The 23,201-nt window shown below is 43.1% G+C and overlaps 1 protein-coding gene across 18 annotated transcripts in view; it reads left to right on the top strand.

Annotated features, from left to right (window-relative positions):
* The window catches only part of FBRSL1 (fibrosin like 1), a 559,238-nt gene that overhangs the window by 243,488 nt on the left and 292,549 nt on the right, over window positions 1-23,201 (top strand). For 16 of the 18 annotated variants that reach the window (XM_049804585.1, XM_049804593.1, XM_049804586.1 and 13 more), the window contains exons 3-4: window positions 5,971-6,072; window positions 17,331-17,366. In XM_049804585.1, the coding sequence (XP_049660542.1) occupies window positions 5,971-6,072; window positions 17,331-17,366 (138 nt within the window). The remainder of the gene's footprint in view (window positions 1-5,970; window positions 6,073-17,330; window positions 17,367-23,201) is intronic. The other 2 variants (XM_049804591.1, XM_049804596.1) reach the window with 1 other exon arrangement.

The following is a 23,201-nucleotide window of genomic DNA, read 5'->3' on the forward strand; positions in this document are numbered from 1 at the left end:
ATGTTATCTGCAGAAAATTTTTCTTCCTTAGACTGACCCTATAGAAACAGTTGAAGAAGAATCCTTTGGCAGAACAGATGATAAAGTCATTACACACTGATGAGATGTAAAGTGGCTTTCAGCAGCATTTGTTTAGATAGATGAGCATGATAAGGTGGATTCATCCCTCTCTCTGGTGATCTGAAAGCTTGGACCTAAACTCTGGGACTTGGATGCCTCTCCGCTGTACCTACTTATCTCCAGCTAGCTTCTGCCAAAATAGATTTGCCATGAAGTCAGTAAAATCTAAATCTGAAGGTTGTGTTTGGTCTGTCCTTGCTCTCAAGACAAATGAAAGTTGATCTTCCAGAGATCTAAAAAGGAATTAAACTTTTTTCTCAAGAAATTTATGTGCTCCTGAAAGGAGGCAACTTGGCTCAGTGCTGCGTGGACCGCTCTGCCCAGATCAGGGAGGGCTGCTTTGTTTTCGTGGGACCGTTCCTTGCTCCCAAGTGTAGCACAAAGTAGTAGGTGGGTACCACTCCTGCCGGTGCTTGTCCACTGGTGGATGTGAGGGGATTAGTGGATTAATAGACCCATCTGAGCCACCAGAGCAGGCATCTCTGAGATGAATATTTTAATTATGTGTCTCCCCAAGGGCACTGCTTTCTGTCTTGCCTTCAGAGCAGCACAGAGGGAGGTTGTTGGGAATTTCTTTTCCCACCGTGTGTGTATGCAAGACCCGTTTTGTAAAAAGCAGACACAAACCCAAGCAATGGCAAGAGGTTTAAAATCAGACTGCTGTGACTTTAAGAGTGAGAAAAAAACCTGTTAAGGAAGGAAAATAAAAATCCCACAGCCTGTTGTAGCAGCTGTAGCTTCAGATCGTGTGGAAAATGAAGGCAGATGATTCAATTTGGCCTGTGCCCCGAGTACATTTCCAAATGCTTCTGTGTGTGCGCAAGATAATGAACAAATATATTGAGATGGCACAAGATCAGTCCGAGTTTGCCGCTGCGCAAGCCGTGGAGCTCCCAGTAGGAGCGCACTAGCTGTGCTGGGTTAATGGGGGTGAGGGTCGGGAAGCCCAGCACCTTTCAGAACAACTTAAGAAAAGAATTTGTCTCCTTTTGCCCCAGGCTCCCTGTGGCACTCAAACGGAGCTTGTGATAAATCGAAGTGTATTTATTAATAATGAGCAGGGGCAGCGTGCCTGTGATTTGAAAATAGGTGCGCCAAATAAAAATGTGCTTTCCTCTGACATCGGAAAAGCCTAAGTAAATGGAGAGCAGGCTGATCTATTATGATTAAAAAGCAGGGGCTGAGAGCCAGGGTAGTGGTAATGAAAAAGCCCTTTTAGGGAAGCAAGACCCGCTCTGCCCATTCATATATTCCTCCACCCCCACCCCATAAGACGAAATAGGGAGGGGGAGGTTGGATGGGAGAGATGAAATGGCAGCAGCAGTCCACGATAGCAGAACTGGGCTTTAATGAGAGCTGGAGTTATTACCAGAATGAGTTATGATATTTAATCATGTTACATGATGTCCAACAGTGCAAGGTTCATAATTCTTGGCTCCGAACGTGCCTTGGGACTGTCCGCAAGCACCTGCAGCATGCAAATTGATCACGGCCTCACAAACCCGCTGTACTTTGCCCCTGGTCATTCCCTGCCAAGCCAGCACAGTCTGCAGCGCTGGCCTGCTCCCATGGAGCTGGAAACGGTGTCTTTCATGTTCTCAAACGCAAATCTGTAGTTTCTAGTCAAAACTGAACCGTAGGTATTGCAGATAGCTGGGATTACCTCCCACGAGCTTTTCTCTGTGGTGCGTGGTGTTGTCAGGTGTGTTATTTATCTTGCAGGAGGCTGCGTTGGTCTGGCTTTTTAAGCAGCCTTGGGTTTCATGAATGCTTTTGGAGAATTCTGTTAACTTCAGTGATGAAATAGGCTCTGCTGGAGTAAAACTTCGACACCTATTTAATGTTTCAGTGAATACATACTGACATGAACATCTTGCTGACTTAGGATTTGGATGAGGACAGGATTTGGCCTTTGGAAGAGAGACATTGCCAAATAACTTCAGTTGTCCCCTTGTGCCTTTTTATATAGTTCCAGCTTAGCTGTCCTGAAATGACACAGTAGTCAACCTATGTTCAAGAAAAAATTCCCTCCCACCCCCCGAAACCTCAAGAGATGAGGCAGCACCTTTCCAAGACTCTCTCTTGCTGAGCTTTGGGCATTGGGGTTATTTTGAGACTTTTTGCTTCTCAGATGACTTCTAAAATATTTTGAGCAGACCTAAAGACAATGCAATCAAACATACTCCAATTTGGCCCGCATATGCTTCTACCTGCTGTTTCCCCAGTTTCTGTTTCGGCTCTGTTATGCTGACTGGAAAACACCGTCTGGCAGGGCCTGGAGAAGGGCCTTTGCTGCTGTCAAAGCAGAAAATAGCAGTGGGGTGCGTGGGTACTTTCAGACAGGCAAAGTCAGCAGGCTGGAGAGGGGGCTCATTTCTAAACGCAGCCTGTTAGTGATTTTAATGCTTTTCTGTAACGTTGGTAGAGTGGCTTTATCCAAGTGGCAAGGCACCTTCTCTCAGATGGGCCTCCCCTTCTTAAGCCTACATTTAGATGGGTTATTTGGCTTCTCTACCTGAGGTATTTAATAATGGTGGCTGGTGTTGCTCTAATGTCTGCATAAGTCTCTGGCAATGCATTGTACAAGAGGACATAGTGTGTTTTGCATACGAATTTGAGGAGTTGCATGTCTGGGTCTGTGCCGTGCCAAGGCGGTCGTGACGTCCCTGGGCTGGGAGCCCGCCTCGCCTCTGGCCCGCAGAGCCTTTGCAGACTCTAAAAAAGTAGTAATCTTTTCAAAGGGCGAGGAATACTAGTTTTTATAGTAAAGCTCAATCAGGGAACATGTTCAGGAGGAATTTCTGCAACTCAAGCGAAAACACCTAGAGAAAATCACTAGAAATCAAGCAGCCAAGCCAGAAGCAACTTTGGGAAAGAAGCTTTTGACCAGTCTGCTAATACCCAGGTCTGCAGAGAGTGCCCGTGAAACCAATGCATCCATTTAGCAGAACAACTTGTCCTCCTAGTTGGGTCCTGCATGTGGCTCATTAGGGTAATTACTGATGAATTAAGGCAGCTTGGCTCAGCACTCTGGCTGCGGGTGTGCGGGCTCCCCTGCTGGCAGGCAGCAGGTGTAAATGAACAAGATCTGTCAAAAAGGCTGATGACCCTCTTAATTCACAGCAGCAAACTGGGGACAGAGGTAGTGCAGCAAGTTTAATAATTGATATTTACTTGGAAAGGTTAATGGCAGCAGTGATGCTTCTAATTTGCTTGCCCGTGCAAGACCTTGTCAGGTCAAATTGTCTCAATTTGTTACCGTGGGTGTAGGTGTAGTTTTCCTTTAATGAAATTTGGAGAAAAGAAACAGGTGGTGTTGGGAGTGGAGTGTAACTCAAGAAAAACAGCAAAAGGTTGGAGTCTGGTAACAGGTTGGGTGAGTCTGTGCTAACTTTAAACATCTGGCAGGTTAGTCCTTTTGAATAATTCTAGTGAACATTTGCACTTGGGAAGCTGAAAGGATTTGGAATGGTGGAATTTATTTTTCCTTCAATTTGAAATTGTCTAGGAGTTGCTTAGGTCAAAAGTGTAATGATTTTGACAGGTTTTGATGTGTTCCTAAGTGGGAGTGCTAGGGTTATGGATCAGAAATCAGAAAGCTGTAGAATTCAATGGGTATTTCTGTACTGTATTTAGGGAAATTGTAATTCTGTACTGTAATAGTTAAGTAGTTCCTATTTCAGGGAGAAACAAAGCACATGCTATATCTGGAAGCTTTGAAATTGGCAGGTCAGATACTTCATATCCAAAAGTTTCAGAAGAGCTGGCTGATGGCTGGGAACCAGTAGAGTTGGGTTTTGAGCAAGTGTAAGAAGATTCAGATGATGGAAGAAAGCTGGTGTGCCAGTGTTTTCAAAAGGCTGTAATTAATGGGGTATTACCATTTGTTCAATTGGCTTGGCATCAATCCTAGGCAAGATAATGGGATAGCTGAAATAATAATTGGTTAATAAAGACCTAAAAAAGAATAAAGTAAGTGAATGACAATCATTTTATGTACTTAGAAAAAAAATCTTGTCAAATTTAATTAATTACATGTGGGATTAAAAATTTAATGGATAATGGCCACAGTATTGGTATAGTATAGTTAGATATCTGTGCTTGATGCTGTTGGCCTTTTTATTAAGGAAACAGACAACGTGGATTCAACATGATGAATTTCAAGTGGATTATTTCCTGCCTTTATACTTGATGCTGGTAGTTGCGAATGCAGGCTCACTGTTGGTTGGAAATGCTTCTAGCAGATCCCAGCAGGGATTACCTCTCATTGCTGTGTTGTTTGAACATTCTGATGTAGTAGCGAAGATGAAAAATCAGTCTTGATAAAAGTTTGCAGGTGGGCGACACTTTGGAAAGGTGGTTTACAGTGGCTGAGGCAGGACACTGATGCCAAGAGCAGTGGTTGTGTGATGAGGTGGCCATGAGAAAATTTGTATTTCTGACACTTCAATGTGGCTAAGTCTAAAAGTCTTATCCTGAGAAAGAAAGTGTTATTGATGAGGTGTAAGGTGGCAGAAAGGCATGCAGAGTAAGGCCTTTAATCAGAAATTTACTGTTGCTTGAACATGAGCATGATGGTTTCCCTGTCTTCTATTATACAAGCCTGTACGGGGCTGTGCATTCCAGGCTGGATGAGTACAGGAGCTCATTCTCGGTATAGTATCCTGAATATTGTATTAAAATATTAATAGACTGTGGGGCACTTAGCTGGCAGCGATATCAAACATCCATGGGAGTGCAGTGATCAGTGTGCTCCCAGGGCTCAGGTTGCAGTGCCTGCGTTGTGGCAGCGTGCCCACCGAGCATGGTTCCTTGTGCCGCAGTGGCAGGGCTGCTTGAACGCGCTGGGGTTATATGAGAGCACCGTGAGCAAACCCTGCTAGCTACTGAGACTGCAATGAAATAGGACAGAAAGAAACAAGGGGATTTTATTGCCATTAAAAGTACCAATTTGTACAAGCCGACATTTTAAATAGTGTAATTTAAATGGAACCAAACTGATATGAATAGAACCTATTAATAAATTAAACACTTCTTTCCACCCAATATTTCACAAGGGAATTAGCAGAATAATTTGTTAGTAAATGAGCCCAGGAATGAAGCTGTGAATGACATATCTATCCTATCCTTCTCCTCCCCCTGTAAAACTCTTTGCAGATGTAAGCAGAAAGTTGCTGTCATTTCAAACATTGGTGACTCTCACTTATGTACAAACACAAGCATAACTTCAAGTGAAGGAAGAAGGGTGATTTAGTGGTTAGAGAACCAGCCTTGGCTGTAAGAGTTAATCATGCTCTACTTCAGATTTTGTGCATTATCTCAAGCAAGTTGTTTCAGGCCAGTATTCCTCCCAGTATTTGGGCACCTGGTATTTAGGCACCTGGCCGTCATGCCAGTACCAACCTTTCGGTGCAGTCATGGGGGGCTGGCCCCAAGGCACATCTCTGGACTAGGAACCGCAGACCTGGCCTTTGGGTCAGCGGTGGCCCGGCAGCAAGCAGCAATACTGAAACACCAGCGTCACAGCTGAGGTTTGCTGGTAGCAAAAAGCGAAGGGGGTTTGTCTGTCCGCTTACCCTCTCGCGTCAGGCCCTAGGACTTTGGCACAGCCTTGCCTGCTTCCAGGAGTGCTAAAAGCACCCCTTCCCTCGCATGTTAGTGAAAGGGAACATGCACACACATGGTCAAGCACAACTTCAGAGAAGCCCCGTGTGTTCAAAAGCATCCTCTCCACGGTGCTGTGGGTGTAGGAGTGAAACGTTGACTAAACTGCTGTCGGCAACCTCGGGAACAGGTGGCAGAGCAGTGCTTGAAAATCTCCTTTTTCCCCCCTCCTTCTTCTCCCTCTAGATGAAGGTCCCTACAAGCAGAAGTGGCAGAAATAGCGAGGAAGACAGCATCAGGGAGGCCACAAGCTCTCAGCGGAGCAGCTCAAGGGACCGTCTCAGTGATGTAAGTACCATTCAGGAGAAAGCATCGCTTCATTGCTGCAATTCCCGCTGCTGACATGGCTTTTCATAAATCTTGCTGAACAAATGTTGGCATCCAGAGGTCACTGTGTAATAACTTTTTTTTATGTCATGATTGAGTGTTATGGCATAAGTGGTTGAGCTGCCTTGCAAACACTATAATCATGGTGCAAATAATATGATAAGCGAAAGATCAGAGATGGGAAAACAAAATGGAATTGTTATTCCTCGGGGAAAAATGGCTCGATGTTTTGTTTTGTTTTCTCAAAGAAGTTGTGTTAAAAAGCTTTTTACAGTATCTTTGGGTTTAGCTACTGCATATAATCATGTAGTTTGGGTGCAAAGTCAGTTCATCTAATTTTATGCTTCCTGCCTCCAAAATATGAAAGGTTTTTTTGGGGAAAGCTGTCTTTCTCTCAGGAAATTCGATGGTACGTTGAGTGAAATGTTATGATAAAACAAAAGCAAACGGTGCCTTAGTGTGTAAACACACAAATGGGCTTTTGAGTCACCAAGAAATCAATGGCAGTGCTGGGATAATTTTATATGAAGGCTTTTTGTGTTAGCAATTAGCATTTTGCCTTCATTAAAACATGATTTTTTACTAATTAGGACCTTTCCCGTTAGGAGAGATTTAAATGAAGAACAATAATCAAACGCTGGCACAAGCATGTCTGAAATATTAAATTTGCCATTTCAATGGCAAGCCACAGAAATCCCAGAGCGAGTGGTTTTCATGTTGAGTTCTATTAATGTAAAATATGCTTCATAACTAAAACCTGTCACAGAAAACGGCTCACACCAGCTAAATTCAATTGGACAGTTAATTTAGCTTTAAAATTGAAAACACTACCTCCGCTTCAGGATGCAAAAGGAAGGGGGGGGGAAGCCTTTGATAAGTGTAATGTATTTGCTATTAAGGCTTTCAGAGCCCATTCTACAGGAGGAGAAGGGAGAAAAAGGGGAAAAAATGGCTCCCACAAATGTGTTTAAAAGCTGAAAGTATTTATTAAAAATGTCAGCAGAAAAGTGCTTTTGGCAGATTAAAGCGGGATTCAGCTTGACAGCTCTGACAGGGAAATGTGACGGGGGAAAATTCTCTCTACATGTTTAGAGTGTGAATGGGGCGCTGTAAACAGCCGACGCAGTGGGAGGAAGAGAAAAATAACGTGTCCTGTGATCTGCTTCCAGGATTGTGAACCCACGCGCCACGGTGGGGAAAGTCGGCAAGGGGGGGGCCCTTTGGACAAATCCCCTTGCTGTGGGGCGTCTTTGACCGTGTTACTAGTCAATAATGATCATAATTTTATATATACATATATTTATGCGATTCTCTCCTTCTCCTCTCCTTGGCTACTCTTGACAGGTATGTGAGCAGGGCACCTGATAGCATTGATGTACCATAATGTGGGGCTGCGGGAGAGGAATAACATATTCAAACTTAGCGACTAGCTTAGGTCACAGTGTTAAGTGGTCTTAGAGACTTTTCTTGTTAAGCCAATGCACTTCCAGTTTTTTCTCCTCCTTTCCCTTTGCCCCCAAAGTTGCAGGCTGAGCCTGCAGGAATTGAGCCTGAGTGCCTAATTCCTACAAAATCTTCAAAGCTAGCTCAGCAGCCAGTGAAATTCAGTGGGAAATAGGCACTCCGTTCTTTTTTAGTCAACGGGGACATTTGGGCAGTGCCTGAAGGCCAGGGCACACTTCAGAGCTTTGCTGAAGCTACTCTCATGACCTGGTGACCCATTGCAAATGAGAATTTTTCAAATTAGTAATTAAACAGTTTGAAAAGTAAGGTTCATGAATCACAGAATGCTCTTCGTTCATTATTTGATGAGTGCAATTTAGCTTTAATTACGTATAACGCTTCCTCGCGTACTAGTAAATGTTCTGTAGTCTATTTAGTGGCTGTCAGAAAGTCTTAGAAAGTCCCACGGGTGCAATCTGATGGTTTTCCCCATTTGCGTGCAAAGGAATAAGGCGGCAGACTTTTTCTTTTTGTAGAGAGGCAGCAGGGAAGAGGAGAGAAGACGACGACATGCTACTGAGCGTCAGTTCCTGCAGGATTTTCTGTCCAGCCATGCCTGGTCCCTGTATGGTTCTGAAACTGGATTTCCCAGTGTGCTGTTTAAATAGGTGGTGTGCAGCTGAACCGATGCAACCCCCTTACGTGTGGCACTGAGGGTTAAAAAGCCACAGGGCAGTAAGGACATAAAGGGAAGGCAGGGATGGTTTTTCCTTGTGGCTAGCGGTTATAAATCGAGGCTCTAGCACACGGTTGTGCTGGGGTGGCCACCTGTCCTTGCAGACGGATGCTCTGCAGCAGGAGGCACCTGGGCTTGTTTCTCGCTCTCCCCCAAGTAGCTCTCCTGCTGTTTCTTGGTGCATTTGGCCTTCAGGACTAATTTTCATGCTGCCTTTCCCTCCCATCTCTTTCCCCATTAACTTGGGTGAACAATGGAGTAAATGAGGCGGGAGGTGGCAGGTTTGGCTGCTGTACGGCAGCACACAGCAGGTGTGGTGGGAAATATGTGTATGAAAGTGTCGGCTATAGCGTTCAGCGTTGCCACCTTAGGAGCACCGGAGTCCTCCCTCCGGCTTCATTGTTGGTCTCCATTTAGAAGCTATTATGAACAGCTTAGCTCCTCCATGTGATTTGTTTCTTGAGGTGACTTGTTCAATGGGATGCCAGCAAGTTGTTCTTTATTTACATTAATGCATGTCATTAGTCTCTAATGGACCATGAAGTCAAGAGGTGGCCTGGTCTGTCGTGAAATAATTGCACTCTAAAGAAAACTGAAGCAAATGATTGATTATGTCTTGCACACACAGTCACAGCCATCAGTCCGTCCACAACAAAACCCAGAGCGTTTTGTTGCTTCTTTGCCACAATGAAACTTCTGTGGGGAGAGAGTGGTACAACTTCATAGTAAGACGGCAATTGTCTGTCTTGTATAGCGCGTCTTTCCAGACATTACACTGAGTGCCATTTATTATGGGTCATTGGGGAAAAAAATGCTTATTATGATCTAGTGAAATCACCTCTGGCTGCAGAGGTTTGATTTGTTGAGGCTGGTCTCGTCTTTGGGGTGATGAAACTTCAGAGCAGAAAAAGAGATGTTTTAGCCCAGGTTTGCACAGCAGATGGTGTGGCGTGGGGGAGAGTGGGTGGGAATTTGCCACTTGTTTATGTTCCCAGTGCCAATGTAAAGTTCCCTTAAAATCTACTACAAAGCTGACACGCCTGTTACACATGTACTCTCAGGCTTCTACAACCAACACAGAGTCAACAGCCTTTTTCCAAAATGGGATTTTCCTCTGCTCTCTTTCATAGTGAGGTAATTGGAAGTTGCCAGAGAATTAAGAGCCAGATAAGCCATATTGCTATTTTGTTGTGTTGACCCAAGTAAAAGTGGAAGGCTTGGGCATTTTGTTTTGGTTTTTCCCCATGTTCCGTAATTGTCCTAATCTTTTCTGATGTCCTGAACAGTCCAAAAATCCACAGAGCCTTGTATAATGGCTTGAAAAAAAGGTTTTTATCTTTTTCTTGACCCATCAGCTTAAGAACTGCCTGCTTTTTAATGGATTTTCTCCCTCACTAAATTGAATGGATCGTCCCTCATTATCATTTAAATAGAAGCCTCACTCCCTGTGAACATGGAAAATTTGAATGTGGTAGTAGAGCTGTGATAATTTGAAATATTCGGAAGGTGGGGGCAAGGAGGGGGAGCAGGCGGCAGAGTACAGAATTGCTGTATGTAATTGTCATGGATTCTCAATTTTGTTGCCACAAGATGGGAAAATAGACTAATAATTGTCTTCCAACCCTAGTAGAATAGTTGCCCTAGTTAGCTGAAGCTAACACTCTAATTGTCATGGGGGCACAGAGATGAATGAGGATGTATGCAGGGCACAGCCAGGGCTAAATTGAGTGATATACTAAGGCAAAGAGCAAATTGGCAATTATTGGCCCAGCTGAAAAGGTTGGCAGGTGTGCTGCTTTCTCACGAGCCCTTAGGGGGAAATTGGAAATATAAAATATCGACCATAAATACTCACTGATTAGGAAATATGTTGCAAGAGGTGCTGGCCACTTAAGAGTCAAAACTCTCCTTTTCAAGGGATTGGCTTCAGCTGTGCATAAAACCAGCAAGCCCTGCTACTAAGTTGTTCAGAGTTTTTTCCTCTCATCCCCCATCCCTCAGGCTCTCTTTTCTAATTTTCCATCATTCTATCCTCATATGTTTGTTTGTTTTTCTTTAAACATAATAAACGAAAAGCAGTCTTTTATGAAATGCAGAGATTTTCCTCTCTCTAAATGTTCTTTGATAAGTGTTTAGCATATTGTGTAGACTAGATATAAAATTCTCTCTCTGGTAGATGAATACAAAATAACTTCTGTGATTCCTAATTCAAACAGTTCACTGTGATCTGTTTTTCTTTGTGTGCCATCACAGGCACCTATCTCCCCCTTCCCTCCTACTTTCTGTACCATGCTTCCCCTCCTGGGGCAAAGGGATTAAAGCAGCAGCAGGGTACAAAGCTGCAGGTCTGTTATGTGTGCCGCAGGCTGAAGTACCTTGCCAGAAGCATGATCAAATGAGCCTCTGAACTGAGAATTGGACCACAGTTGCCCCACAGGTCCATATTTATCCATTTTTCAATCTTTGGCATATGTGGGACACCTGGTCTTGGCTCTGGGCAGGGTGGTGGTGGGACAACAGCTTGGCATGTCTCAGGCCAGGAACACCTTAGTGCGATAGTCAGGGATGTTAACTGAGTGAGTTGAAGGAGTTTTTTGGAAGGCCTGGGATAGCAACCTGTGGACTGCAAACTCTTTTGTGGCACGTGCTGTCAGCTGTTCCCCATATGTAGCACACTATAATCTGATCCCCAGTTTGAAGAGTGGAATAAGAGCATTGTAGAGCTTAGTGAAATAAAGGTAGCAACAGAATAGTTTTTAAACCCCTTCCTCAAACCATGACTTATTGGGAAACTTGTTTGAATATACATGCAAGGATTACAAAACCTTTCAAGTCACATTCTTCTGGAGGCAAAAATTCACGTCCCTTCAGCATGCTATCTACTTTTATCTTTGTGTCCCTCAAAATACGAAATGCTTTCATGAAGACTGCTGCAGCAGAAATCATGAGCAAAGTTGTAATGACTTGCATGAAGCTTCAGATACTGAAACATAGCTAGGAAGAAAGAAAGCCTGGAGAAGTTTCTCTGAAGTTGGCTGGGGGGTGATGGTTTGAATGGGAGCAGCACTCATACACGTTCTGTGTGTTTCAGAAATGTGAGGTCTTTTCATGTTGTTCCTGGCTTACTGCATGCGGTTCATTTGTTCCTGGTCAGCAGCCATCTTTCCTTCTGCCGTCAATGGCCATCAGCTGTAGGAATCTAAGTGTCTTGGTTGGAAGCTGTTCTGTAGCTTATCAAGCCAGTTACAGATGTTTAGACCTTGTGTAGTTTGATATCTTACTGAACTGGTTTTGCAGTATTTCCAAGCATAAACCCCTTTGTTTATCCAACATAATAAAATAAGTGAATTAAAGAAGGAACATGTTCAAGTTTTGCATGACATCCAAAATCATTCATCATGTATTGTGGTTATCTTGTCAGGTCCTGGTCTAATCTAAGTGAACATCAGCTACACTCTGTGACCTTTGCCAAGTCAATTGAACTCATTGTATTAACAGACAGGAGTGTGACTATGGAAATTAATTGTGTTAAGAGACTCCATGTTAAGGTCTGGGATATCTTCTGCCCTTGTCCCTTTTTGCCCTCCTCCCCACTTACTCCTCTTATTCCAAGACATTTGAGTTTTCTAAGGGACTTGCTTGGAAAGGAAATACTAGATTTCTCTGGTATTCAAAGCCGAACCAATATTCTTTTGTTGAATGTTCTATAAGTGACCAGGTGGACAGGTAAACATGCATGCTTCCTTGTGCCTCCGTCCTATCTGACTGCAGAATTGGGGTAACTGAGAAATAGTGGAAGACAGCTACAGCTGAGGTGAGTTTTCATCCTGAAAAAGTGCTATGAAAGATAATTAAAAATTAGTTCTCTCCATATCATTGATTAACTCTGCTGAGTGCTAATGAACCATATCAGGCTTGTGCCATTAGGCTGTATGATAGGCTTGGGCCTGTGATTTGGCAAGGCAAGATTAGGCACTAAATAGGAGCTGGGAAGTCTGCATCAGTTCCCTTCTCTGCTGGGGACTCCTTGGGTGACACTGGGCCTGTGTAAGTCTTCCTCTGCCTCAGTTTCCACACTAATATGGGGGTGGTGTTAATAATAGTGCTAGGAGGCTCTTTCTAGGTACTGTCCTGTGCCCACGTAGGAATAGCTATTTGCCCAAAATGGCTATTTCAACAGCTGACTTGGAGGTACTTAATATACTTTTTGGTTTCAGCCAACAGAAGTGGCACATTTCAGAAAAGCTGGAATGAATTCTTGATGTTTCTGGAATATGTTGGTTTAGGTCTTTTAACCAAAGAGGAGGGAAGTGAATATTAAAAACAACAGCTAATTTTGTGGTCATGCTGCCATCACTTGCTTTTATCTAATCCCCTTATAGTTAGTTCATGTGTCAAGGATACAAAAGATCCAAGTTGAAATCTGCCTGACCGATTGAGAGTGGGGAATTGGCTTGAGGTGCCCTATTACATTGATTATTACTGGATTTTAAAGCCCTTCCTACTGTCATTCTAATTCAGTAAATAACCCAATAGCTTTAAGAAACGGAACAGAGGGTGTCTTGATTTCTTTTGCATCGTGAGAACAGTGGAAGGCCATGCCTTTATTTATACAAGGGAAATAACTTTTCCTGTCAATTTAATAGACAATCTTGGAAAACCTGCTGAAGGTTACTGGTGAGATCTTGTCATGATTTTCTTTTCTAAATTGCAATCACAGTGTTTATCAGGAATAAGGGAAGAAATCTTTTAAATACAATTGTAGATTGCAGTGTAACTGAAACTCTCAAGGACATCGGTGAGGGGATAGTAGAGTCTTTGAACAGTAAGATTTTGTCTTTGCTGCCAGAAAGGTGTATTTTTTTATATCCAGTGTAATTAACACGAGAGCTATCCCAGGGTAGAAGTAATTCACTCTGTGACATAACTGAAATGCCTTGTCTTTGCTGTCTGGTTTTGTTTTTAACCTTGGGCTTAAAAGGAACCAAAAATCTTTAGTTGTAAAAGAGCACATCATCTGCAAAATATTATAAGCCATTTATCTTTATGCACAAATGCCATCTAGCACTGTAGTTCTACTTAAGCGTCATTAAATGCATAGACCACACTCATTTTGCCTCTAACTAGTAACAGCCTCCCTTAGAAACCCACGGTAATCCAGACAGTGCTGAAAGAAGCACAAGAGGCACAAAAGCCAGTGGTCAAGCCAGGCAGAGAGGACCTCTGCCGTCCCCAAGGGTCTGCTCGAGATTGCTTCACGTGGCAGCTGCAGCCAAGGGGAGCAGCGTCTGCAAGCTCGGCGTGGAGGCATCTGCTGCTCGGGCTTCGCCAGAGGGCTGGCAGACCGTGCCCACTGGCCCCTGCCTGCTGTGAGTGGCCAGCACTTGGGTGCTGTGGGCACATCGCTCTCCCCGTTTCCTACTTCTGCAGCATCGGGTTTTGCAGATGTGAAGGCTTTTGGAAAGGTAGTTGTTCCTGCATCTGGCTGCAGAAAGTTGGCCAGGTGGGGTCATGGTCCTCTCTCTTGGAGTTGCATGTTTGGCTGCATCTTTCCTGCCTGCGATGCTTTCTTCAGACAGTGTTTGAAGGCCAGAACTGAGACTGCTTGGGTGCCGGGTTGAAGCAGTAAGCGCTGGTTTGGGTTTTAGTCTCAGGTGAACCAAAGCTACCAGGCAGGTGCTGTGCTGGTCGGTGTAGCACTAGCATGAATGTGGGTAGCTAGGTACCGCAGTAACCATTGTACCCTGCTGCTTGAGGTACCTTCAGACGAGGAGAACATTGACCAAAATAGCAAATAGACTATTTTGAGAATAAGAATTTTATGGTGGCCTTCCATGTAAGCGCTCCTATCCTGTAGGTGAGAGCCTCTGTAAGTCATTCCAGCTGAAGATTTGCCCCAGTAACTGCTCTTGCCAGGCAAGGACTCATTCACAGTCAAAAGAGGTTTCTTCAACTTTGGGTAGATGCCAAGTTAAACTTCCACTAAGATTTCTTATATTTGCAGCCACGATTGATTACTTTTCTCATTATTTGATCTTGATACAGAGACATATGGATTGAGCTATGTTTATATCAACCCTCAAAGATTTTTTTTCTTTAGGAACATCCATCACAGTTGCATGCAAACTGTTCGGCTCTGGCACTCATAGCTGATATTAGCTGGGGCTTTCAAAGTTTCTACATGTGGCGGTTGGTATGGATCCTCCTAAAGAGCCCACAGTGTACCCCGGCTAACCAAGAAAGCAATAGCGGTTTGTTAGATGTGCAGAAAAATGCATGCAAACAGCTCTGGAGAGCGTGGGACATGGCTGTGCATAAACCTAATTGTTGGAAAGAATTTTACAAGTTGAATCCAAAGTATTCACCAGTTACTAACTTTATACAGGCAATAAAAATTCTGAGGGGGGGAGCCCCTTTTCCCCCCCTGATTTCCAGGAAATTTAATGTTAAAACTTGTAAGGGAGGAAGAAGTTCTTAGATGTGAGAAATGCCAGAGTAAATTGCCATTCATTTTTAATTATTTCTGATGTAACACTTTATTCAGCAAGTCCTTTTATTGTTTTCTACTCAGTGGTTTTGAATCAGTGGTCTGCACATTCCTGGGGTTCTTGGACAGCTTGGGGTGCCTGAAAGATATCTAAGAAAAGCAGGGCTCTTGTTAGTGCAGTTGAGTTTGTTGTCCAAGGGTCTGCTCCATTCCGGGAAAATATTTTGGGTGCGCACATAATTGAAAATAACTGTTAAAGTGAAAATGCTCTGAGAGGCTGTTTCCCTAGAGAGAAGCTTCTAATGAAACCTCTTGTTGCTGTTTTTGGTTATTATTTCCAATTTGTTAGACCTTGTCAGTCTTTGTTAAAACTGAGTTGATGGGGGAGGGGAGAGCGGGGAGACTGAGAACTGCCAGCCCTTCTCCTTTCCTCCTCCCACCTCTCCAAGCAGGTAATTGGCCCTCTCCTCATTTCCATGTGTACTTTAGGTGAACTGCCTGATCAAGCTATCCAAAGTGTCAGAACAGATAATTGTGTTCAGCTGTTCAACATACTTCTGTAGATAGCAGGATATTGTTATTAACCTTTTTTCTATACAAGGCTGAATTCCATGAGTTGTTTGTTTGTTTAAAGTATTTCGAGGGAGGGATAGGTTTGTCTTAGTTTCTCAAAAACAGAGATAAATGCTGCTGCCCTTCATTTCACCAGTCTGTAGCTTTATTTCTGGGCCGTTTGCACCAAAGAGGTTTATAAATAACTCTTTACTTTTTTGTGGTGTTTGAAGGCAGAGGCTAAATCAACGTGCAGGATGCAAAAGGTGGAAAGTCAAATGCTGTTAGCAGTTTATTATTGCTATCTCAGACTCCCCTGTGAAGGCTGTCCTTTTTCCGCAGAACAGAGGTCTCCTGACAGCAGGACAGAGGTGCAGGTGTTGCATGCCAGGGATGGGGACTGGCACCCAGTCACACAGTGGCTGCAAACCTGTGTGGAAGACCTGTGCCACAGCTTTCCTTCCGTCTGGCACCCTGGTTCCTGTGCCAGCTGGTGAGAGGGTTAATGGGGAGCCCTCCTTCCTCCAGCACCACACTCGCTTAGTTGTAGGGCTTTGCTGTTGTCTCTTCTTCGCTTTGGAAGCTTTCCTCCACGAGCACTTGGCTGGCAAATTGCTTCTCTGATGTCCAGGGCAGTTGCAAGACGGCGGCACAGAGCATGCATGGGCAGACCAACAAGGCGATCGAGTCTTCCATGAAGTGCAGGAGTCTGGAAAGGTTTCTGCGTGTATCTAGGTATCTTGTGATCAAAAGGTTTGCAAACTGGTAGTACAAAGGAATGGTTATCTTACTGGTGGAAAATTACAAGTATTTGCAGTAGCCTGCAATCAGTTTGCATCAATCTCTTTGGGGGTATTGTGCTGTTGTGGTGATTTAGTAACACGATAACTTCTGGCGCTGCTGCAAAAAGACAAACAAATCTTCAAGATCAGCCTGCAACAATTCAGTACTTTTGTTCAGGCTTTGGTACCCACTAGAACATCAGTCTTGGAAACGGGACTGCTAAGACTCCTTGAATCTTGTTTAATAAAATCACGTAGCTAAGGCATCATGATTATAAATCACACTTGGAAATTGGCCTGCAGAGTACTTTCTGGGTCATGTGGTGTCATATGCCACCACTGTTCCCGGCTTCTTTTTAATTTCCGAAAAGAAGGCGTATAGCAGCAGCTGGAGATAGGGGTAGAATTCATTTAGCTGCTTCAAGAAAGCCACTGCCAGTGAAAAACAGCAGCTCGACAGTCTTACTTTGTAGAGAGGGGAAAGGGATCCAAGTGACTGGAGGTGGTGTAACGAAAAGGAAAAGAACCAAATGATTTAGCAGCCTGTGAAAGAGGTAAGGATGTGGTAGAGAAAGGAGCAGGAGGAGCTGAAATGAAGAGCAGGATTAAACAATGTAACTTAACTTATTCTAAAGGGACAGAATGCTTATTAAAGCTCTGAGAGATGATAAATTAGTGCTTTGCTGCTATTGTTTCAGATAGAGTTGTCATATGGTAATACTGCAGCAATGAAGGCTGGAGGCTCGCAAATTCATAGAGGGGAATGGAAGGTGGGGTATACGGTTACATGATTGAAAGTTGGAGTCGATGAGGCAAAACGTGCAGCCCCGATTCAGGAGAGCGTCCTTACACGTGTGCTGTTCCTTGGAAGCTGCCGTTACATTCCGAAGAGGGATGGTTCAAAATGCGTACTCTGCTGCTATGAAGACATATCCCACGCTCAGAGCTTTTACCTTGGCTGGAAGGTGCTGTCGAAGCCCTGCTCTAGCTTATGAAACCCTTGTCTGAAATAGCCCCGGAGCCCTCACCTGGAAATGCTCTTTTGCTGTTATTCCTGTGGCAGCATGCAGAATGTCAGAAGATCATTTGAGGCGCTCTGGTTGTGAAGTTCTCCCCTAAGGAATACTGGGCTGGGGGAGGGAATCGCAAAATGATTCTTATCTTACATTACACAGAATCTCTTGCATTACTTACTGTGGCATATTGTTTCCTCCCACAGAGTTCTGCTCAATCGCTTTCAGGAAGAGGCTACTCCGTAAGTCATTTTACAGCTAATTCTTTCACTTCTGTTGATGTTGATTGCAGAGGTTTACACTACCTATTGCATATCCACTGACATGAGAGAAATGCAGAACATAAAGACTAGGGTTAGAATGCAGGACTGTCATGCACCTGGCAGGGGACAGCCCTGACACGTTAGAGCGCATTAGTCTGGGGCCTTCTTCAATGTAATTTTACGCTTATAAGGAGGGGAGGGTTTGTTGTTTTGTAGTGGATTTCAGCTAGATAGTCACCTCCTGAGAAATAGAAGACACGAGTGGGGAAGTTTTTCAACACCAGTGGGAGATGCTTCCCTCTTCTCCTCCCTCCCCCATCAGGTTTTCATGTGTGCGTTAAATACAAGAATCAAAGACAAAATTACTCCATCTTAAGAGGAATTGTGACCCTCACCGCTGTAAATGAAAAAAGTCAATATTCTCTTATTTATAAGCTCTGAGTTATAAAACAAGCTCCTTTGTTTTCAGAGGAGTGTGTTGCTGGTGTTTTCTTCGCAGGAGTGCCATAGGTGCCAGTGTTCTAGGGCTGGTGTAACAGGGCCAGGACACATCTGCATATGTATGCAATGTAATTGACCATTGCTATTGACATGTACCTTATTTGGATGTGCATTAATGACATTTCTTCTATGTAGAGGTGGTATAATTGTTTATTTTGGGTACCTTTGCTGCTCAGCTGTTCAAAAAGGCAGGCACACAGACCTTATTGTATATGTTAATAGGAAATAGGAGAGGGTGTGAGTGGCTTAGCAATGTCAACATGAGAATTCCTGGAATCGTATTGTGTCTGACTCTCGTAACAAATGTATGGCGTGTAGATACCTGTTACGATACCCCGGTTGTTCAGCCAATGTCATGTATACCCTCATTGCTATTGCAGAGGTTGTTAAGATGACGGCATATGCTAATCTTATATGCAAATCTGAACGAGAATGTCTCAGTCCATCTAACAATTCCTGCCTACGCTTATTGACAATAATTGCTGTTTTCACAACCTCTGCCACGATAAAGTTTTGCCTTCTAGGTGAATGGTCCCAAACTCTCTTTCCTACCAAGAGCTATAACTGCTCACTTTTTGTAGACCAGAACAAGGGTGGATTTTATACACTTCAGGAAGTTGATGTGGAGACCTAATACACGGGTTTTTTTGCAATAATCATTTGAATGATTTTCTTTCAATAATTTATGTTGTATGTTTAGAGTTGTATGATGGAATCTGTGAGCTTCTACCCAGTGCTGTGTGCACAGAGAAAAAATTGCTAGGCAGCGCAGAATTTATGGTCTGATTTCATAGCAACGCTGTTGCATCCTATCATACATATCAGAAATTCGTAATACAAGAATAAGTACATTTTAATCATAAAGCCATTACAAAATACCATATGACTTGAAAAGTCTTACGGTTTTAATGAAATAATGTCACAAACTTTTAGACAGGAATGACACATATGTCTCCTAAATATCCTCCTGTCTAAATCTTTCCAGCATCCCAGGTGAGTATCATTACTTAATTTGTTGAGTGATGAGGAATGTTTGCTCTAGGACCAGTTGAGCGCTGCTTCCCATACACATGAACAGTTAGATTCACCTAAGCTTCTAAAGGCAGATGCTGTACCTTCTATTTGTCTGTAAAATGCCATGCATGCCTGTGGCACCACATAAATAATAATGAATCGTCTTCACAGATTTTATGACTGAGGGCATGGTTTGGGAATTAAACAATTTCCCACTGGCTATAACATAGGTTGCGAAATCTTAATGGAAAAAGGCCAAAGAATTCTTTTTAGAGTCTCAAGGCCAATAAATCATAGAACTGTTTTCCTCCATTGCTGGCTGTTAAGAAATTTACTCTTGTCTCTCAGAGAAATAATTTTGTGAAAATTTCTAGCTCCTTCTCCGTGTGGGGACAAGGTTCTTTTATTTAGCCAACCCATAACTTCTCAAGGGAGGTAGGAGCTTTCTGTGTGCCAAGGCAGTATTTTGAGATCATGAGTAGTGTGAGCTGGGGTTGCTTTTCCTTATGGGTTGTCATTTTCCCTATTAAACTGCCTTCTGCCTCACCATGTACCAGCTGTTGAGGCTGACCATTTCCCTTAAGACTCCGATGCTGCTCTAAATTGATTTAGCATAAGGCAGAGACTATCACTTCCAGCACTGCCAGACCTCGTTGGCCCAAACCTGCATTGGAAGCTGATTCTCCCAGGTGGCAGAGAGATGTTCAAGCCACCGGTTCAAGACAACTGGCCCCAAACCAGGGGTTGTCCATAATATCTTGTAACAGTTTTCATTTTCTCATGAAAGCAGCTGTATTTGAAACACTAAGTCAGTATTTTGGCTCTGCCCCTGTTTACATCAAATAGGTTGTTTGCCAGACATGGTGAAAGCATGATGAAAAATAGTGCTAGCAGGAGGCATGATGGAGACACCATTCTTGTATTGAGTTCTCCTTCTGATATCTATGCACGGCTTGTGTTGTGGAAGACTGTCACTTGCGGAACGATAATATATATCGTTACTCGGTGAAGTTCTTGTACTGGGTTTCATAAGCAGCTGTTTAAATACCACAAACTATTTTGTGCGTGTTCATTTTTAATTAGCTCATTTTGAATCTGCACACTTTACCATTCGCTTGCTTCAGCCATCCTTGCAGAGATGTTTGCTTTCAGAAATATTTGTAGAAAATGCACGTTTTAAGGAAATGTGCATTTGCAAAAAGAGGACTTAAAACCTGTGGTAGTAATCTTGTATGAAAAAATCTCAATCCAAGGTTCAGCTCATCCAGCTGGGCCGCAGAGAGAAGGCAAGCAAGGCCCGTCTGTGCAGTCAGAGCAGGCTAATGTTGAAAACCTCGGCAAACTGCTCGTATATAAGGTACAGACTCTGGAGCTAGAGTTAAGAAGGAAACTAGATGCAAGTGTCTAAATAATAACTCCTGAGTGCTGAATATTCCAACAACTTCATTGACTTCAAGCTTCCCATGGAACATTAAGTGAACGTTAAGAACATTAAGTCCTAAATAAGGACCACGCTTGAAGTAACTTCATGAAATTTTGGTGTCATTGGAGTTACCACATAACCTCTGGTTAACTTCAGCTGCACCTGGATTTAAATTGTAGCCTCAAAAATGGCATTAACAGTGACTTGGCACATAGTTTCACAGTCTATCTGTAGATATCACAGACAAAATTTCTTATAAATGTAGTTCCTAAAAGAAGTTTTGAATGGCATTTACTTTCACTTGGATAACAGGAGACATATCTATGTCTGTACTGTTTCTGCAAGTTTCTTATCTCAGCAGTAGCATGTGTTTCATATCCTTATCTTATTAAATGTATACTTCCGCTGTGCTGAGAAATAGAATGCTAGTTTGTTTATGGAGGTTAATATCTTTTTCCTTTTATGACTTGATGGTTACAGACATGTGATAAACTACTCTAGCCATTTGTCACACTTCCTGCACACACAAATGAGATTAGTGATTTTAGTCAGAAAGGTCTGTCTGTCCTCTGAGCAGACAAAACAGATTTTCTTTTTGGTAACAGGATGAGAGGTCTGTCTACCTGAAGATGCACTGATTTGTTAAAAAATAAGCAGGGGATTAGAAATTAGCTGTATGTTGAGATTTCTGTGTATCACTGATACATATCTACCCTGTGGACCATTCTTCAAAGTTATTTCTGATAGTTAAGTCAATTTAGGACCTAACATTGTTAGAAAGTAGTTACAATGAACATAAAATTAGTACATAGTTTGTTATTGATGGCTAAAAAGCTGCAATTGTTTATAAGGTTGAGCACATCATATAGACAAACGCAAGCTGGAGTTGAACTTGACTCAGCTTTGTAGAGACCGTGGAAAAGGATAGAACTGGGAATATGTGGTAGCATAAAAAAAATAAACAAAAACCCTCTTCCAATAAATTATATAGTTTATTTATGGAGCATCTGTACAGCTGTTCCTCTTCTGAAATGGAAGGGGCTAAAATGCGGGAGGGGATAAAAGAATAAACTTGAAAGCATATGGCAAATGGATAGCCAGTGGACCTGTCTGAATGTACCTTGGAACAAAAGTACAGTAGGATGAGACGTCTTTGTTTGGTTTTATTTGTTCTTGGAAGATTATTTTTATTTTTTTTTTTAAATAAAAACAGTAACATATACTTGGCAACAGTGGCAGCTGATTTTTATTCTGAGCTTCTGTAAAATATCAAAGTCTTTGCAGCCTAGTCAAATCCCTGGCAGCTCGTCAAATTCTGTTGATTTTACATCTTCCTTGTTGAGCGCCGGAAACCAGTGTCTCAGATAACTTAGACTGCAGCTCATGGATAGTAAGAAACGTGCAAAACACCATAAGGCTAGCAGAGACACTTGGGTCATCCAGAGTCAGCTTAGTGCTATCTGCAACCTTCTTTCCTTCTGCTCGGTGATGTAGCCTGAGAACGATTATCTTGTTACCCAGATGAAGCTGGAACCTGCGGTGGTATAGGCAAGCACTGGGTAGGCTTTGAGCACCCTGAGCCCTGCTGCACCGTCTGGCTGTACCCTAGTCTGCTCCTTCCTGACTGTTTCTCTCAAATTATGTTGTTGATTTTTGGAACTGGCTTTCCAGTTGCTAGTGATGATCTTTATGGCCTTCCAGGACTCCTCTCCTGTGCTGTGCACATGATGTTGCTGTACAGTGAGCTGTCGCCCAACACAGCTGCCCATGACCACCTTACCCCGCTCAGATCTTTTTAGCTTGTACCTGTGAGCACACTCGCTGGGACAGCAAGTACTGAGCTGTAATTCACCTGATTTACAGCATGGAGGTGGTGTCCAGTGCAATGCGCTCAGTGGGAAGGAGGACAGATATGAATTGACTGCAGAGTGCTAGGTAATCATCAGCCTAGGGACTGTTGACTCTTTGCAGGTTTATATACCCTCATATACCCTGTAAAGCTCTTTTCATGGCCTGTTTTAGTTTTGTGCCAGCTCAATGCAGTTCTGTGAAACTCTGAAACAGATGGTCCCTGCTAAGGAGGCTGTTCCCACGCCAGAAATCCTCAGTGCGTGCACAGGCAGGTTCACTGTTTCTGTGTAATGGTTACAGAAGCTTGCTGAAGACCACTCCAGCAGCATTCCCCTGATCCACTCTGTGCTTCAAGGATGCTCTTGTGCTCTTAGGCTGGGGACCAAATTGTCAGACTGGGAAGAGCACCTTTAACATCATCTTTTCTGTACAGAGCTTAAGTCAGTACCACTTCCTCCATGGAGCGTGGTCCAAGACCCCAGGTGATGATTATATACCTTGCCATCTTAGAGATTGCCATGGAGAAACTGGTGCCCTGAGAAGGATAAATTTCTACATAAAGGTCAACAAAATTATTGCTTTGAAGCAAATAATACTTCTGATTGGGAATTCTTAAGTGTGCTTCAGCTCATGGGTGTGGAAGCATGCTCAGTGACCAGAGGCAAACCTGAATTGTAACTAATGGGGTTTCTCCACCTGCCAGTCTGTCATACGCTAATGAAAAATTTCTCCTCCGTAGGTAGGTAACATTTCTTAGCTGGGCTGGAAAATTCATTGTATTTTAGGACCTCTGATAAATTAGCATTTTTCCTTGCCAAAAATCAATATTGGAAACAGGGCTCTTGTTATGAATCTAAAACTCCTTGAGCTGGAGCCAAAGTTAAATGATAAAAGTGAATTTAATATGTATTTCCTACAATAGTGTGCCTGTGGGCTGGCAACATGAGCAAGATTTTCTGGACAAGATTTATGGATAGGGGAGTATTAATTCGAAAATAAGTATCAATCTCATTTTGCCATGATGC

This window comes from Accipiter gentilis, chromosome 7, assembly GCF_929443795.1.
Source record: "Accipiter gentilis chromosome 7, bAccGen1.1, whole genome shotgun sequence".
In the NCBI taxonomy this organism is placed as follows: domain Eukaryota; kingdom Metazoa; phylum Chordata; class Aves; order Accipitriformes; family Accipitridae; genus Astur; species Astur gentilis.